At 47.9% G+C, this 18775-nt stretch overlaps 1 protein-coding gene across 1 annotated transcript in view; it reads right to left on the bottom strand.

The window, feature by feature from the left end:
• LOC137145552 (nuclear GTPase SLIP-GC-like) overlaps positions 1-12558 on the bottom strand; it is a 42629-nt gene extending 30071 nt beyond the window's left edge. Inside the window, exons 1-4 of the mRNA XM_067536404.1 lie at positions 12439-12558; positions 5743-5848; positions 1279-1498; positions 341-571 (exon numbers count right to left, since the gene is read on the bottom strand). Coding sequence (XP_067392505.1) covers positions 341-571; positions 1279-1498; positions 5743-5848; positions 12439-12484 — 603 coding nt within the window. The 5' untranslated portion in view covers positions 12485-12558. The remainder of the gene's footprint in view (positions 1-340; positions 572-1278; positions 1499-5742; positions 5849-12438) is intronic.
• Positions 12559-18775: the final 6217 nt, after the last annotated feature.

Raw genomic sequence — 18775 nt, 5'->3', positions numbered from 1 at the left:
CTGGACCCACCCTCTTCACCCATTCCCCCCACATAAGAACTGCCATACTGGGTCAGACCAATGGTCCATCTAGCCCAGTATCCTGTCTTCTGACAGTGGCCAGGGCCAGGTGCTTCAGAGGGAGTGAATGGAACAAGGCTCTTTATCTGGTGATTCATCCCATCGTCCACTCCCAATTTCTGGCAGTCAGAGGTTCAGGGAAACCCAGACCATGGGGTTTGTCCCTGATCACCTTGGCTAACAGCCATTGATTGACCTGTCCTCCATGAATGTATCTAATTCTTTTTTGAACCCACAATGGTCTTCTGGATTTGGAATTTACGAACAGACACTCACTCACCTGCGCTGCTTTCAGGAGAATACATTTTTTGGCAGGGATATTTACTAGTAGCTTAGCTCTCAACAGATCTTCATAAGATCTGGCTTCAGCATCTTTCCCATAGAGCGCTCGAAGCTTTTGGACAGCTTCACCTACATCACCCTCTTCCTCCTCTTCCTCCTCCTGCTCCCCTTCCTCCTCCTCGGGTTTCTTCACAAGCTCCACCAGATTCTTCAGTTCCTCCTTCCATTCCTGCCAAGGCAGAGCAGGGCAAACAGGCCATTATTATCTTGGGCATTTGGGCGCTGGGCTGGGAGCTGGGCCAGCTTGTTATTATGGGATAATGCAGGTGCTGGGGCTGGATTTGATTAGGGTTGTACAGGCAGCGGTCGTGGATGTCAGTAGCTATGGGGGTGCCTGGAGCTCGGGCTGGGTGGGAGTGGTGTAACAGCAGTCCAGCTAAAATGACTGAAGAGCTGTTTGAATGCTGAGCAGAGGGTGTGGTAGGGGAGCTGAGAATTGGCTCAGTGCGGCAGGAGAAGGTGTGGGGGGCAGTAGTGCAGAAGCAGCACAAGTGGTTCCCTGGATTGTGCAGCAGACAAACCAGCTGTGGTTCCAGCAGCGGGAATCCCCTCTGGCCAACTGCAAGCAAAGCATGGAGGGAAGTGCTGTTGCTTCCTCCTGTCCACTCTGGGCCTCCTAAGAAGAGAATCTGCCCCAGCCCTGTCCTTAGAGCACATGACTTCCTTCCTGGAGCCCACAGCCACCATCAGGCAGGAATGAGCCTCAGTGTAAGCAGCAGCCTGCAGGGGCCATGTGAGCCAGGCAGCCAGCCGCCCTCTCCATAAGACAGAGATTCACTGTGGAGGAGGCAGGGATACACACAGAGAAGCCAGGATACTGTCCTAAAGAACATATCCACCCCATGCCCCTGTGCTGTGCAGAGGAATCAGCCTTGCCTGTAGTGAGAGAAGGTGAATTTTTGCCTCGTAGTTTTTGCCCTGGTTGCTGACTTGCACCATGCATGAGGTGCAGGCTTCACGGTCTGACACCGGCAGGAAGAACTGCTGCTCGATGATGGCATTCAACAGTGAGCTCTTCCCGGCCCCAGTACAACCAAAGAGCACGATGTAAATGGGGTCCAAGGAAGACTTGTTCTTCAAGGTGAGGAGACGGTTCCTGAAGAGTAGGGGAGAGGGAGGGAGGGTTAGACAGACTCATGTATTTGGGAAGGGCCAGGCAGCTCCCTGCCTCACAAACAGAGCCCATTGCAGTCAGTTGAAAGATGCCTCCCCTCTCCCTCCCCAGCTGATTTCAATGAACATTGGATCAGGCTCCGCCATCGTGAAGGTTTGGCGGGATGGACAGACAAGTGTCAGCACCATACGCCATGAACCAAGGCCGAGAGCGGCTACAGCTGGCGAGGGTATGAGGAACCCTGGGTTACGCCCCCAGAAGCAGAAGGTCTATGTCATGGGTGTGTGTACCCCACGCTAGCCCAACAACCAAAGCATTAATCCAGGCACTGTCGGCTGCTGCTGCTTGGCAGACCAGCAGAGTGAGCATGTTGGAGAAAGGAACTCCCATCATCAGACTGCTACAGAGCTGCCCCGGGACACCACCCCAGAAAGGGGCAGCCGGCCAACAGAGTGACGAGCTGCAGACGCCCAAGGGAAGGTAGGAAGGAAGGATCTCAGGGCTCTGTCAGAGTCAGCAAACCCTGACTCTCCTTGTCTAACTTCAGGGCTCTGAGCTGGAACCCAGAGGACCAGGTGGACCTGGATTTCCCTGTCAGCTCCCCAACAGACCTGAGAACAGAGAGGGGTTCCAGGTTCCTGCACACCAGGAGTGGACTGACAACCCCGCTGAGCTGAGTGAGCCAGAGTCATGGCTCCCTCTCCCTTTTGGCCGGTGTGGGGGCATCTTTGCACTGACGCAGCACCTCCCAGTCTGACTCAGGTCTGTGTAATGGTTGTGAGTCCTGGGTCCGACCATCGTAAGCCCGGGTTTACAACATCATGTGGACGCACAAGCGCAGGCTTGGAAACCCCTAATCTCTAGGCATGGGTCAGGTTTACTACATTGCAGACATACCCCTAATGGCCTTGATCTCCCCACATCATCCTGTTCAGGGGGCAGGGTTCACCCTGGCTGGAAAAGGCAGTGGGGCCTGATCTCAAACTGGGAGCATCCCCAGGGAGCTGTGTAAGCCCACAGCAGCCTGCGCAAAGGTCTTGCGCCATCACACCAGCTCTTTGCTCCTCCTTGGTTCCTGAGCAGCAGGAGTCTATAGAACTTGCACCATTGGGGATGTCCCCCCGGCTGCAATTTTCTCTTGGAGCCCTGCGCAGAGACCTGTGTTGAGAAGATACCTGCAGTGGTGTCATCTACTCCAGCAGCTGTACACAGCTGGGGGAATGAACGGGCCATGCAGCAGGGATATCCCATAACTGCAGGGTCCTTATACTTTCCTCTGAAGCAGCTGGTGCTGCCTCTGTCAGAGACAGGACACTGGGCTAGCGGGAATCATAGAATCATAGAAGATTACAGTTGGAAGGGACCTCAGGAGGTATCTAGTGCAACCCCCTGCTCACAGCAGAACCAACCTCAGCTAAATCATCCCAGTGAGGGTTTTGTCAAGCCGCAGCTTAAAAACCTCTAAAGATGGAGATTCCACCACCTCCCTAGGTAACCCATTCCAGTGCTTCACCACCCTCCTAGGGAAAAACATTTCCTAATATCCAAATTAGACCTTCCCCACTGCAACTTGAGACCGTTGCTCCTTGTTCTGTCATCTGCCACCATCGAGAACAGCCTAGATCCATCCTCCCTGGAACCCCCTTTCAGGTAGTTAAAGGCTGCTATCAAATCCCCCCTCATTCTTCTCTGCTGCAGACTAAACAACCCTAGTTCCCTCAGTCTCGCCTCATAAGTCATGAGGTACAGCCCCCTAATCATTTTTGTTGCCCTCTGCTGGACTCTCTCCAACTTATCCACATTCTTTTTGCAGTGGGGGGCCCAAAAATGGACACAATACTCCAAATGCGGCCTTAACAATGCTGAATAGAGGGGAATAATCACTTCCCGAGATCTGCTGGCAATGCTCCTACTAATACAGCCCAATATGCTATTAGCCTTCTTGGCAACCAGGGCACACTGCTGACTCATATCCAGCTTCTTATCCATTGTTAACCCCAGATCCTTTTCTGCAGAACTGCTGCCTAGCTCGTCAGTCCCCAGTCTGTAGCTGTGCATGGGATTCTTCCATCCTAAGTGGAGGACTCTGCACTTGTCCTTGTTGAACCTCATGAGATTTCTTTTGGCCCACTCCTCCAATTTGTCTAGGTCACTCTCTAGCCTATCCCTACCTTTCAGGGTATCTACCACTCCCCCTAGCTTAGTGTCATCTGCAAACTTGCTGAGGGTGCAATCTACCCCATCCTCCAGATCATTGATATAGACTTTGAACAAAACTGGCCCCAAGACCGACCCATGGGGCACTCCGCTTGTGACCAGCTGCCAACTAGACATGGAGCCATTGATCACTACCCATTGAGCCTGATGATCTAGCCAGTTCTCTACCCCTTTTATAGTCCATTCATCCAACCCATACTTCTTTAACTTGCTGATAAGAATACTGTGAGAGACTGTATCAAACGTTTTGCTAAAGTCAAGGTATATCACGTCCACCGCTTTCCCCACATCCACAGAGCCAGTCACCTCTTCATAGAAAGCAATCAGGTTGGTCAGGCATGACTTGCCCTGGGTGAATCCATGCTGACTGTTCCTGATCACCTTCCTCTCTTCCAAGTGCTTTAAAATGGATTCCTTGAGGACCTGCTCCATGATTTTTCCAGTGATTGAGGTGAGGCTGACCGGTCTGTAGTTCCCTGAATCCTCTTTCCTCCCTTTCTTGAAGATGGGTACTATATTTGCCTTTTTCCAGTCATCAGGGACCTCCCCCAATTGCCACAAGCTTTCAAAGATAATAGCCAATGGCTCTGAAATCACATCAGCCAACTCCCTCAGCACCCTAGGATGCATTGCATCCGGCCCCATGGACATGTGTATGGCCAATCTTTCTAAATAGTCTTGGACTTGTTCCTTCAGCACTGTAGGATGTCCACCTCCTCCCCATTCTGTGCTGCCCAGTGCAGTAATCTGGGAGCTGACCTTGTGTGTGAAGATAGAGGCAAAAAGGGCATTGAGTACCTCAGCTTTCTCCACATCCTCTCTAACTAGGTTGTCTCCCCCATTCTGTAAGGGGCCCACACTTTTCCTAATCCTCCTCTTGTTGGTAACATACCTGTAGAAACCCTTCTTGTTCCCTTTCACCTCCCTTGTTAGCTGCAACTCCAATTGTGCTTTGGCCTTCTTGATTTCATTCCTGCACATTCGAGCAGTATTTTTATAATCCTACCTAGTCATCTGACCAAGCTTCCACTTCTTGTAAGCTTCTTTTTGTGTTTTAGCTCACCAAAGACTTCTTTCTTAAGCCAAGCTGGGCGCCTACCATATTTGCTATTCTTTCTGCACATCGGGATGGTTTGTTCCTGCAACCTCAATACAATTTCTTTAAAATACAGCCAGCTCTCTTGGATTCCTTTCCCCCTCATATTAGCCTCCCAGGGGATCCTGCCCATCAGCTCCCTGAGGGAGTCAAAGTCTGCTTTTCTGAAGTCCAGGGTCCGTATCTTGCTGTTTTCCTTTCTTCCTTTTGTCAGGATCCTGAACTCGACCATCTCATGATCACTGCTGCCTAGGTTGCCACCCACTTCTACTTCCCCTACCAAATCTTCCCTGTTTGTGAGCAGCAGGTCAAGAGGAGCTCGATCCCTAGCTGGTCGTTCCAGTACTTGCATCAGAAAGTTGTCCGCAACACTCTCCAAACACTTCCTGGATTGTCTGTGCTCTACTGAATTGCTCTTCCAGCAGATGTCAGGGTGATTGAAATCCCCCAGGAGAATCAGGTCGTGTGAACTGGAAACTTTTCCTAGCTGACTGAAGAAAGCCTCATCTACCTCATCCTCCTGGTCTGGTGGTCTATAACAGACACCCACCACAACGTCACCCTTATTGTTCTTCCTTCTAAGCTTAACCCAGAGACTCAACTGGCTTATTTCCAGCTTCATACTGGAGCTCAGAGCAATCATAGTGCTCTCTTACATACAGTGCAACTCCTCCACCCTTTCACCCCCGCCTGTCCTTCCTGAAGAGGGACTGTGATCCAGTCTGTGTCATTTCCTATGGTGCTATCAAGAGACAGGTCTGCACCCAAACCCTTCAAATGCACGAGGAATTCTGACCTAGACCCATTGTGAGGTGGGTCTGTCCGTAGAGCAGGTAAGCTGAGGCCTGTGTGAGCACAGGCTGTGGTGTCTAAATCATTAGACTTTAAGGGAGAAACTGGGCTGCAGACTCACGTGAGATATTGAATCTCGTCCGACATATTTTCCTGGGGAAGAGAGGCGGTCAGCTTATCGTACATGATGTTCACAACTTTCCTGATCCTGGATTCCATAGATTCATCTGGAAGGAGGATACAATTACATGCTAGGGTTAGAGTCAGCTCTCACCCGCTAAGCTGCATTATGCCAACTCAGAGCAAGAAGGGGAGACCTCCCGGGAAAACCCAGGGTGAGATGGCAGTGGTGATTCAGTAGATGGCCCTTCATCCCCCTGAGCCAATGTCCCACCATGGTGCTAGCGGGTGCTGTTCTGCTAGAGCAGTAGTTCTCAGCCTGCCGCCTGCGGGCTGCTTGAGGCCCAACCAGCACACAGCTGTGGCCCATACGAGATCCTCAGGGCCATACAGGCAGTATATATATTGTGTGGATGTGGCCCACATAACAAATAGAGAGCTGCGTATGTGGCCCACAATGGTAAATAGGTTGAGAACTAATGTGCTAGAGGCTATTTCAGGTGAGCTTTCAGAGTGAGGCCCACTGGGGCCAATTGGCAAAGGATTCGCTGTTCTTTACAAGTAACTCTTGTCTCAGACCTGACAACTCACTGCATCTAATACCCCACTTTCATGGTATTTATCCACAAATGGTAACAAGTGAGATCTCTACTGGACGTTTGTAACTTATCGATACTTATCATATTGAGATGTGTTTGAGTGATATTTAATGAATAATGTCAGTATATTGAACATTGGTGCCCTTGGGTCTCGGAGTGAAAATGAACCATATGTCTCAGCGATGGCCCAGTCAAGCAGGAGGGAGTTGTCACCTTTCCCAGGCTAGCCAATTATGTAATGCGTTGCTTAATTGTCTACCTTGCCCTAAACTCAGAAAAGTCAATGGAAAATCAAAGACAAAGACAAACTATAAACCTTGAAATCGCTTGGCAGTAAAAAGGAACAATAGGGCAGTGAGGGGATGGCCTGGCCTGTGAATAAAGACAAAGGACTGATTCCGTAGATCACAGGATGAGTGGGGGTGGGTCATGGAAGACTAGATCCTGGCTACCTGGGACTAGCAAGCACTGCGAAAGACTGAACTTTGGGGCGAGACTGTACTCTAGTAGCTAGGAAAGTGGCAGCTATTAATAAGTGCAGGCCCTGTAGTACAAAGAGAGCCTGAGACATGAGGCTTGGTATGAGGCCTAAGGCTGACCTCAAGTCAAGCCCTGCTAATACAAAGAAGAGTTAGCAAAAGTCAGGCCCTGCCCTGTTACAAAGCAGATGCCTGCTGTCAGATTCACTACCCAGTACATGAACTTGGCAAGAACAGGGCTGGTGTTGCAAAAACACCAGCACTTCTGGGCACTAAGTATTCACAGAAACGCGTTCCAGAAGGATGGTACCAGAACACTCCGATATACGGCTATGGTGTGAACACACTCCCCGAAGGTGACACAAGGACACACTGACCCTCTTAAAGATAAGGTCAGGATGACAGGGGGATGGATAGAGATGTTTTGATCAAATCGACAGGTACAAGGTGGTCACTCACCACCTCAGAGGGGCAATACATAATTTATTTGTATCGATGTATAAAAGAGGAATCTCAAATGGGATGTCTTTGTCCGGCCGGGGGGGGAATGGAAAGTCCTGCCATTCACTGAGCTGGTCCATTGCTATGGGCATACGTGTGTCAGTGGTCCTGTTGAGTCTACGGGATACTAGGATTCTGCTTCATCGTAATTAACCTGCCAATGTGCCTTTGTTAATGAAAGGGATCTTTCGTCTATTTGGGCAGTTCGAGCAAGGTTTGCTGGGCTGGCTATCTGCACAGAGCCAATGTAGCACAAAGAACACACACACACACACACACAGCCAACAACTGACTACAGGCCCTAGTTTCGTGTCTTACGACTTCGTTTTCTGTCACCATTGGTTTCCATCCCTCACACTTGTGTCCAGTGGAATCTCCAGGCTTTCCTAAACGAATTCCCTTTTGTTTTGCTAGGATTGAATTGAAGTGCTGTGTGAGGAAATGGAGAGCTGGGCTAAGGTAAAGAAGCAGCCAGGAGCCTTCTAAGAAGCAGCCAGTTGCAAACCAAATGAGCTGCGAACAGAAGAGAGGCAAACAGAAGGAGTTTGCTGGCAGTTCGCCTTGGGGGAGAGCCCACAGCAGGTTTTTGTCTTTCAGACTTAGCTGAGCAGTAAATACAGCATCTGAAGAGGCTCTCAGAGGAAAGATATGGAAAGTGAGCGATCTGCTGTTGTCACCTGCACTGGATGTGCTATGTTTGTCTTCCTTCCACAGGAAGGAGCCGATTTCATCTGTACAAAGTGCAGGCTGGTTTCCATATTGGAAGAGAAGGTTAAAGGACTAGAGACCCAAATATCAACCCTGCATTGCATTAAAGAAAACAAAGTCTTTCTCGATTGAAGACATGATTGGCTACTGCAGGCACAGTGTGAGGAAGATTCAGAGAAGGCAGTGCAGGGGAAACTGAAGAACAGGGAAGAAAATTGGCAGCATGTGACCTCCTGAAGAAAGAGAACCTATATGCCCACCATACAGATTGTGGAGAGAAAAGAAGATGGAATCTCTGTTTCTTATGAGAACTGATCTATAGGAATGGCTTCAAAAGCCTGAGATGGAATGTGCCTTTCTAGCAGCTGTTTAGTCTCATAACTATCTACCAGTAACAAGATAGTTACGAGGCCTGGGTGCCGGCAGGGACGGAATGCGGAGGAAGACCTTGCAACTTAGATAGGGATAGCTGAAAAGTACTAGGCCAAACTATTCCTAGATAAGTAGTTTTTATTATGTATTGCCATGGAAACTGTGACGTGAATAGGCTTGTTTGTGTAAGGCTATAAAAGCTTTTAGAAATGTATGTTTAAGGTCACCCCTAGCATATAGGGACCACCTTCTTTACGTAAAGAATAAACTCTTGACTTTGCTAAATTGCTGTCTGGCTTAATTTGGACCATCCACTGGGCAACGGATGTGTAAGTAAGGACCCCTGAGATTGGGTTCTTCCACAAGATAGAGGTAAGGAATCGTTTTCAGGCTCTCTGCACAGGTACTATGGCGGAGAATGGATTTGGAAGACTCATCTGAGGGAATGGATCAGAAGGAGACCCTGCTGATTAGAAGGCAAGGGATGCATTGTCCTAGAGATGGGGGTTCCACGACCACCACTCCCAAGAGGAAGAGAAGGGTGGTGGTGGTCGGGGACTCCCTCCTAAGGGGGATGGAGTCATTCATCTGCCGTCCGGACCGGGAAACTAGAGAAGTGTGCTGCTTGCCTGGAGCTAGGATTCAGGATGTGACGGAGAGACTGCCAAGATTAATCAAGTCCTCAGATTGCTACCCCTTCCTACTTCTCCACATGGGCACCAATGACACTGCCAAGAACGATCTTGAGTGGATCGCTGCAGACTATGTGGCTCTGGGAAAAGGATAAAGGATGTTCTCATCCATTCTCCCTGTTGAAGGAAAAGGCCCAGGTTGGGACCGTCACATTGCGGAAGTAAATGCATGGTTATGCAGGCGGTGTCGGAGAGAGGGCTTTGGATTCTTCGATCATGGGATGTTGTTCCAGGAAGGATTACTAGGAAGAGACGGGATTCACCTAACGAAGAGAGGGAAGGGTATCTTCACAGACAGGTTCGCTAACCTAGTGAGGAGGGATTTAAACTAGGTTCGATGGGGGATGGAGACCTAAGCCCGAAGGTAAGCAGGTAAGTGGGACACCACAAGGAAGCAGAAGGAGGAGGGTGCAACAGGGGAGGCCTCCCGATTCATACTGAGAAAGTAGGGCAATCGGCTACTTATCTCAAGTGCCTATACACAAATGCAAGAAGCCTGGGAAACAAGCAGGACGAAGTGGAAGTCCTGGCATAGTCAAGAAATTATGACATGATTGGAATAACAGACTTGGTGGAGTAACTCACACAACTGGAGCACTGTCATGGATGGATATAAACTGTTCAGGAAGGACAGGCAGGGGTGAAGGGGTGGAGGAGTTGCACTGTATGTAAGAGAGCACTATGATTGCTCTGAGCTCCACTATGAAATTGGACATAAGCCAGTTGAGAGTCTCTGGGTTAAGCTTAGAAGCAAGAACAATAAGGGTGATGTCGTGGTGGGTGTCTGTTATAGACTACCAGACCAGGAGGACGAGGTAGACAAGGCTTTCATCAGTCAGCTAGGGAAAGTTTCCAGTTCACAGGACCTGGTTCTCATGGGGGACTTCAAATCACCCTGACATCTGCTGGAAGAGCAATACAGCAGAGCACAAACAATCCAGGAAGTCTTTGGAGAGTGTTGCGGACAACTTCCTGGTGCAAGTGCTGGAACGACCAGCTAGGGGCCGTGTTCCTCTTGACCTGCTGCTCACAAACAGGGAATATTTGGTAGGGGAAGTAGAGGTGGGTGGCAACCTAGGCAGCAGTGACCATGAGATGGTCGAGTTCAGGATCCTGACAAAAGGAAGAAAGGAAAACAGCAGGATACTGATCCTGGACTTCAGAAAAGCGAACTTTGACTCCCTCAAGGAGCTGATGGGCAGGATTCCCTGGGAGGCTAATGTGAGGGGGAAAGGAATCCAGGAGAGCTGGCTGTATTTTAAAGAAACCTTATTGAGGGCACAGGAACAAACCATCCCGATGTGCAGAAAGAATAGCGAACATGGTAGGCACCCAGCTTGGCTTAACAAAGAAGTCTTTGGTGAGCTTAAACACAAAAAAGAAGTTTACAAGAAGTGGAAGCTTGGTCAGATGACTCAGGAGGATTATAAAAATACTGCTCAAATGTGCAGGAATGAAATCAGGAAGGCCAAAGCACAACTGAAGTTGCAGCTAGCAAGGGACATGAAGGGGAACTAGAAGGGTTTCTACAGGTATGTTACCAACAAGAGGAAGATTAGGGAAAGTGTGGGCCCCTTACAGAATGGGGGAGACAACCTAGTGACAGAGGATGTGGAGAAAGCTGAGGTACTCAATGCCCTTTTTGCCTCTGTCTTCACAGAAAAGGTCAGCTCCCAGACTACTGCACTGGGTGGCACAGAATGGGAAGGAGGCGAACATCCCGCAGTGCCGAAGGAACAGGTCCAAGACTATTTAGAAAGATTGGCCATACGTATGTCCATGGGGCCAGATGCAATGCACCCGAGGGTGCTGAGGGAGTTGGCTGTGATTTCAGAGCCATTGGCTATTATCTTTGAAAGCTTGTGGCAATTGGGGGAGGTTCCTGATGACTGGAAAAAAGCAAATATGGTGCCCATCTTCAAGAAAGGGAGGAAAGAGGATCCAGGAAACTACAGACCGGTCAGCCTCACCTCAATCACTGGAAAAATCATGGAGCAGTTCCTCCAGGAATCCATTTTAAGGCACTTGGAAGAGAGGAAGGTGATCAGGAACAGTCAGCATGGATTCACCCAGGGCAAGTCATGCCTGACCAACCTGATTGCTTTCTATGAAGAGGTGACTGGCTCTGTGGTTGTGGGAAAAGCGGTGGATGTGATATACCTTGACTTTAGCAAAGCTTTTGATACTGTGTCTCACAGTATTCTTATCAGCAAGTTAAAGAAATATGGGTTGGATGAATGGACTATAAAATGGATAGAGAACTGGCTAGATCATAGGGTTCAATGAGTAGTTATCAATGGTTCCATGTCTAGCTGGCAGCCGGTCACAAGCGGAGTGCCCCAGGGGTCGGTTTTGTTCAACATCTTCATTAATGATCTGGAGGATGGGGTTGTTGCACCGTCAACAAATTTGCAGATGACACTAAGCTGGGGGGAGTGGTAGGTACCCTGGAAGGTAGGGATAGGATACAGAGTGACCTAAACAAACTGGAGGATTGGGCCAAAAGAAATCTGATGAGGTTCAACAAGGACAAGTGCAGAGACCTCCATTTAGGACGGAAGAATCCCATGCACAGCTATAGACTGGGGACCGACGATCTAGGCAGCAGTTCTGCAGAAAAGGACCTGGGGGTAACAGTGGATAAAAAGCTGGATATGAGTCAGCAGTCTAGGTTGGACATTAGGAAAAAGCTTTTCACTAGAAGGGTGGTGAAGCACTGGAATGGGTTATCTAGGGAGGTGGGGGAATCTCCATCTTTAGAGGTTTTTAAGATGCGGCTTGACAAAGCCCTGGCTGGGATTATTTAGCTGAGGTTAGTCCTGCTTTCGGCAGGGGGTTGGACTAGATGACCTCCTGAGGTCCCTTCCAACTTTATGATTCTATGAAAACTGGGCTGGGAACAGAGGTTCTGGGATTTCTGTGGGAGTCCAGTGACCAGGGGCTGGATACCAGAGTGGGGACACTTTGAAGGCACTCGGGGGCTGGCATGAGTATATGGTCAGTCTGCAGGGCAGGGCAGACTGGTGTAGCCCAGAGGCGGGTGCTTGAGCAGCTGACAGGCTGGTTGTATTCCAGGGCCAACACCCAGCTCACAGCCCTGGGTGACCCGAGAAGCATCACACTTTCGATGGAATGCCGCGGCCCTGATGTCCCCTGCTGCAAGTGCCACAGAGCAGCCCCATGAATATGGGCTGTGCAGCCTTGCACCCGACCCTGGGGAGGGAAAATGGCTTCTGTGCCTCCACCACAGCCAGGGCTGGGTCCAGTTTTGCCCTCTCCCCAAAGCCCTGAGTATTGCAGGCACAGCTCCCAGTGTCAGCAGGGGCTGGCAGTTTTTAATACTTACAGGTTTTCAGGGACTCTTGCTCCTCCAACTCGAATGCTCGATACATGTTCAACTTCCTCTTTTTCTTGGCAGGTGATGGTGTATTTATATCTTCCCCCTCGGCACCTTTTCAGATTAAAGAAGCATTCTCATTAGCATAATCACATTAGAGATGGACATAGGTTACAAAGCTCCCTAATAAATGACCTGAGGTTCAGTACAGATGTATTTACACCCATAAATGGATCAGTGTCTTCTCATGCCATCACTGTTATTTGCATTACAGTACTGGTAGAGGCCAGGACTGTGCTAGGTGCTGTATAGACACTAAGACCTGGCCACAGTTATTCATAAGAACAGCCATACTGTGTCAGACCAATGGTCCATCTAGCCCAGTTTCCTGTCTTCCGACAGTGGCCAATGCCAGGTACCTCAGAGGGAATGAACAGAACAGGTAATCATCAAATGATCCATCCCCTATCACCCATTCCCAACTTCTGGCAAACAGGCTAGTGACACTTCATAGCATGGCTTTGCATCCCTGCCCATCCTGGCTAATAGCCATTGATGGACCTATGTTCCTTGAACTTATCTAGTTCTTTTTTGAACCCTCTTATAGTCTGAGCCTTCACAACATCCTCTGGCAAGGAGTTCACAGGTTGACGAAGAAGAAATATTTCTTTTTGCTTGTTTGAAACTTGCTGTCTATTAATTGCATTTGGTGATCCCTTGTTCTTGTGTTATGCGGAGTAAGGAACACTTCCCTATTCACTTTCTATACACCAGTCATGATTTTATACACCTCTATCATATCTCCCCTTAGTCATCTCTTTTCCAAGCTGAAAAGTCCCAGTCTTATTCATCTCTCCTTATATGGAAACTGTTCCATACCCCAGTCATTTTTGTAGCCATTTCCTGTATTTTTTCCAATTATTTTTTTTGAGATGGGGCAACCACATCTGTCTGCAGTATTCAAGATGTGGGTGTACTATGGATTTATATAGAGGCAATATGATATTTTCTGTCTTATCTATCCCTTTCCTCATGATTTCCAACATTCGGTTAGCTTTTTTGACTTCTGCTCCACATTGAGTGGATGTTTTCAGAGAACTATCTACAATGACTCCAAGATCGCTTTCTTGAGTGGGAACACCTAATTTAGACCCCATCATTTTATATGTACACTTAGGCTTATGTTTTCCAATGTGCATTACTTTCCATTTATCAACATTTAATTTCATCTGCCATTTTGTTGCCCAGTCACCCAGTTTTGTGAGATCCCTTTGTGACTCCTCGCAGTCTGCTTTGGACTTACTTATCTTGAGTAGTTTTGTATCATCTGCAAATGTTGCCACCTCACTGTTTACCTCTTTTTCCAGATCATTTATAAATATGTTGAACAGTACTGGTCCCATTACAGACCTTGGACACCATTACTTACCTCTCGCCCTGTGAACTGAACATTTATTCCCACCTTTTGTTTCCTATCTTTTAACCAGTTACTGATCCATGAGAGGACCTTCTCTCTTAACCCATGACAGCTTACTTTACTTAAAAGCCTGAGTGACCCTGTCAAAAGCTTCCTAAAAATCTAAGTACACTATATCCATTGGATCACCCTTGTCCACATGCTTGTTGACTCCCTCAAAGAATTCTAGTAGATTGGTGAGGTATGATTTCCCTTAACAAAAACCATGTTGACTTTTCCCAACAAATTGTGTTCATCTGTGTGTGTCTGATAATTCTGTTCTTTACTATAGTTTCAACCAATTGGCCTAGTACCGAAATTAGGCTTACTGGCCTATAGTTACTGGGGTCGCCTCTGGAACCTTTTTAAAAAATTGGCATCACATTAGCTATCCTTCAGTCATCTGGTGCAGAAGCTGATTTAATGATAGGTTACATACGACAGTTAGTAGTTCTTCAATTTCACATTTCACTTGGATGATATCATCTGTTCCTGTGACTTATTACTGTTTAATTTAACAATTTGTTTCAAAACCTCCTCTAATGACTCCTTAATCTGGGACAGTTCCTCAGATTTGTCACCTATAAAGAATGGCTCAGGTCTGGGAATCTCCTGCACATCCTCAGCCATGAAGACTGATGCAAAGAATTCATTTAATTTTTCTGCAATGGTCTTATCGTCCTGGAGTGCTCCTTTAGCATCTCGATCTCCCAGTGGTCCCACTGATTCTTTAGCAGGCTTCCTGCTTTTGATATACTTAAAAAAAAAATTCTGTTACTTTGTGTGTCTTTGGCTAGCTGTTTTTCAAATTCTTTATTGGCCTTCCTTATTATGTTTTTACACTTCACTTGCCAGAGTTTATGCTCCTTTCTATTTTCCTCAGTAGGATTTAACTTTCACTTTTTAAAGGATGCTTTTTTGTCTCTAACTGCTTCTTTTATTTTGTTGTTTAGCAGTGATGGCACTTTTTTGGTCTTCTCACAATTCTTCAAATTTGGGTACATATTTAAATTGAGCGTCTATTACGGTGTCTTTAAAAAGTTTCCATGCAGCTGGCAGGGATTTCACTTTTGCACTATACCTTTTACTTTCTGTTCAACTAACTTCCTCATATTTGTGTAGTTTCCCTTTCTGAAATTAAATGCTACCATGATGGGTTGCTTTGGTGTCCCCCATCCCTCACCCAGGGATGTTAAATTCTATTGTGTTATGGTCACTATTCCCAAGCAGTTAAGCTATATTCACCTCTTGGACCAGATCCTGTGCTCCACTTAGAACTAAATCAAGAACTGCCTCTCCTCTTGTGGGATCCAGGACTAGCTGCTCCAAGTAACAGTCATTGAAGGTGTAAAGAAACTTTCTCTGCATCCAGTCCTGATGTGACATGCACCCACTCAATATGGGAAGAGTTGAAATCCCCCATTATCACTGAGTTCTTTATTTTTATAGCCCCTGTAATCTCCCTGAGCATTTCACAGTCACTATCACCAATCTGGTCAGGTGGTCAGTAGTATATCCCTACTGCTATATTCTTATTATTCAAGCATGGAATTACTATCTATAGAGATTCTATGGCACAGTTTGGTTCATCTAAGATTTGTACTTAATTTGATTCCATGCCTTCGTCACTTCTTGGCTGGACTACAGGAATGCAATAAAGCAGGCCATGAAACCTTCAGCACTTCGGACACTCCAACTAGTACAAAATGCTGCAGCACATCATCACACCTGTCCTCTGTTCCCTACACTATGTTCCCATAGAAGCTAGTGTCAGGCTTAAGGTCTCAGTCCTTGTCTTCAAGACGCACCATGATCTGGGCCCAGGATACCTAAAAGAGCATCTAAAGCTCTGTGACGAAGACCGTGGTTGGTAACTTCGCTCCTCTTGCACAATGGAACGCTCGACAACACAAGCAAAGCTTGTCTGTGCAGGAAACAGAACTTTCTCCAGGGGTGGTCCGAGGTTGTGGAATGAACTCCCCCAAGAGAACGGACGACCATAACAAATTTCACCACTTTCTGTTTCAAGTGCAAAGTGCACTTCCTTGGCCTTGCCTTCTCTACAGCAATAGGTAGGCTGAACAAATAATAAGAATAAAAACCCCTACCAAAGCAAGTCATTCCATTCCATACACGTCTCCCTCTGGGGAGACGATGAGAGAACAAACATCATGTGACAGATGTACAGTTACGTTGCTTAATGCACTACTGGAAGATGCTCATATACTACGGTGACAAGCGAGGTATAATGCACCAATATGGAATAGAATACAAGAAAGTCTCGGTCGAAGAGCTTTCAGTCTGAATAGAAATGAATAGCAAGAAGTAGGAAAAAGGAAGTGTTATCATCTCTCTTTACAGATGGGGACTGAAGGAGAGAGAGATTCAGGCTGAGATCTTCAAAAATGCCAAACTTTAATTGCAATGAGAATTGGGTGTCCAAATGCCTTAGGCACCTTTAAAAATCTCATCTTGAGTGGCTTGCCCAAGGAGTCTGCCTGAGCTGGGAATTCATCCCAGGTGGCCTCTCAGGCCCTCAACTGCAATGCTAGTCCCCCTCAGGCTTCTTTTCTCCAGATTAAACATACCAGTTATTTTTAATCTTTCCTCACAGGTCAGATGTTCAGAATCTTTTTTATTGTTCTTCTCTGAACTCTCTACAGTTTGTCAACATCTGAGGCCTCATCAGTGCAGAGCAGAGCAAGACAATTACCTCCGGTCTCTTACATACGACACTCCTGTTAATACATCCCAGAATGATATTAGCCTTTTTCACAACTGCATCACACTCTTGACTCATCTTCAATTTCTGAACTACTATAGCCCCCAGATCTTTTTCAGCAGTACTACTGTCTCACTGGTGTGGCGAGGTAGGCCTATTCGGCCCCGTGGGTCTACGCTCCCTTCGGCTACGCCGGTGGTGTGGCTGGGTGGAAACTGGGTGGGAACAGGAGGGGCCCAGTCCCACCCTCTACCCCTGGCCTCGACCCAGGGACTCTGCGAGGAGTAGCCTCAAACGGCTTAGTTCATCAGCTATACTACCTTCTTTGGGTTGCTTGTTCGTGGCCCCTCTGCTTGCAGTCCACTGCCTGGAATCGGGTAGGCGAGTTTCCCTCTTCCCCCCTTGAGACTCTCTGTCCAGTAGCTTGAGCAGTGCTGGTTCTCCTTCAGGCTTTTGGGGCCTGCATCCCCTGGCCCTGCCTGGACAGACTTCTCCTTAACTCCCATGGCTTGGTGCTGTCGCAACGCCAACACTAGCTCCAAGTGTTGTAGCTGCTCCGCTCATTCACCCAACTCCCTCTCAGCTGCCCCTGTCTGCCTGAAATGGAGGCTTTTAACTGCTGGGGCAAGCTCCTTAATTGGCCTCAGCTGGCCTAATTGGCCTAATTGCCCCGGAGTAACCCCAGCTGAATCACCCAGGAATAAGGATTTAATGCGCCTCGGGCTAATATATATGTTTTCTGGCATCCTTCTATAGCCATCAGGTCTGGCCCTGTCACACGGGTGATGCCCCATTTTGTAGTTGTGCGTTTCATTTTCTTCTTTGTAAGCGAAGTACTCTGTAACTGTCTTTATTGAATTTCATCTTGTTGAATGCAGACCAATTTTCCAATGTGTCGGGGCTGTTATTAATTCTAATGCTATCCTCCAGGTGCTAGCAAACCATTCCAGCTTTGCATCATCCGCAAATGTTAGAAGCATGCTCTCCACTCCATTATCCAAGTCATTAATGGAAATACCGACTAATAACTAATCGTTGTGGGACCTCACTCAAACATCCTCTCAGTTTGACAGCTACGGGTAAACTATTGAAAACTATTCTTTGAGTCGGTCCTTCAACCAGTGCTGCACCCACCTCATAGCAATTTCATCTAGACCACATTTCCCTAGTTTGCTTAAGAGAATGTCACATGGGACTGCACCAGTAGCCTTACTAAAATCAAGACGTATCATGTGTACAGCTTCCCCTCATCCTCCAGGCCAATAACCCCGTCAAAGAAGAAAATTTGATTGGTTTGGCATGACCACGTCTTGACAAATCCATGCTGGTTATTACTTATAACCCTATTGCTTACAAACAAATTGCTTAATGGGTTGTTCCAGCAACTCTCCAGGATTGAAGGTAGGCTGACTGGTCTAGAATTCCTTGGGTCCTCATTCAGTATTGAAAAGTTGACTCCAGCTTCTGAGCGGCCCATGTGACCAGCCTCCATCGCCGACTTGTTACATTTCCAAACAAGCACCGTACTCCCATGCAGCCCCTTATGCTTGGGAAAAGTTCTAAGCATCCACAAAACTACCTCCACCTGTAACAGGTTTCACTCACAGGCTGGTAGGCCGTGACCCGACAGTCCTTTCACCCCTTTAGTCCCGGGTGCATGTGTGGTCACTGGTCGACACACAATGTGTGTGTGGGAGAATGACTGTACTTGGAATGACACGGGGGCAAGCCGCCTGGAAATCAGCAGGCCTAACAGTGAAACTGCTGCCCATCAATTCCCGGTGCAGGGTGTTCTCCTGGACTGAGGTGGGGGAAAGGTAGTGGGTACCGGGCCCTCCCTCTCCACTGAGTCCCAGCCCAGGGACCTAGAGGGAGAGCCATGGAATGACTCGGTTGCTCTTCCTGGTCCATCTGGCCAACCCCCCTGGACTGCTTCCTACCTCCCTCAGCTCTTTCAGTTTGGGGGTGCTCATAGCCCCCTGGTCCCCAGCAGGGAGCTCTCACTCTCAACAGCTCAGTCAGCCAAATAAGCATTCCCCAGCTCCCTTCCTAGTGTCCAGCTATTTTCCCTCCACAGGGAATGTGGGTGGGGGGGAAGCGTTAGGCCCCTACACTCCTGGTTGGGTCTTTCCCACTGTCCAGATCCTCTGCTGTGCATTGCATTGTCC

The sequence above is a fragment of the Emydura macquarii genome, unplaced genomic scaffold (assembly GCF_026122565.2).
Source record: "Emydura macquarii macquarii isolate MOO-44397 ecotype Brisbane River unplaced genomic scaffold, CSIRO-AGI_Emac_v2 contig_3570, whole genome shotgun sequence".
NCBI lineage: Eukaryota > Metazoa > Chordata > Testudines > Chelidae > Emydura > Emydura macquarii.
This window is presented reverse-complemented; position numbering and strand designations above follow the sequence as displayed.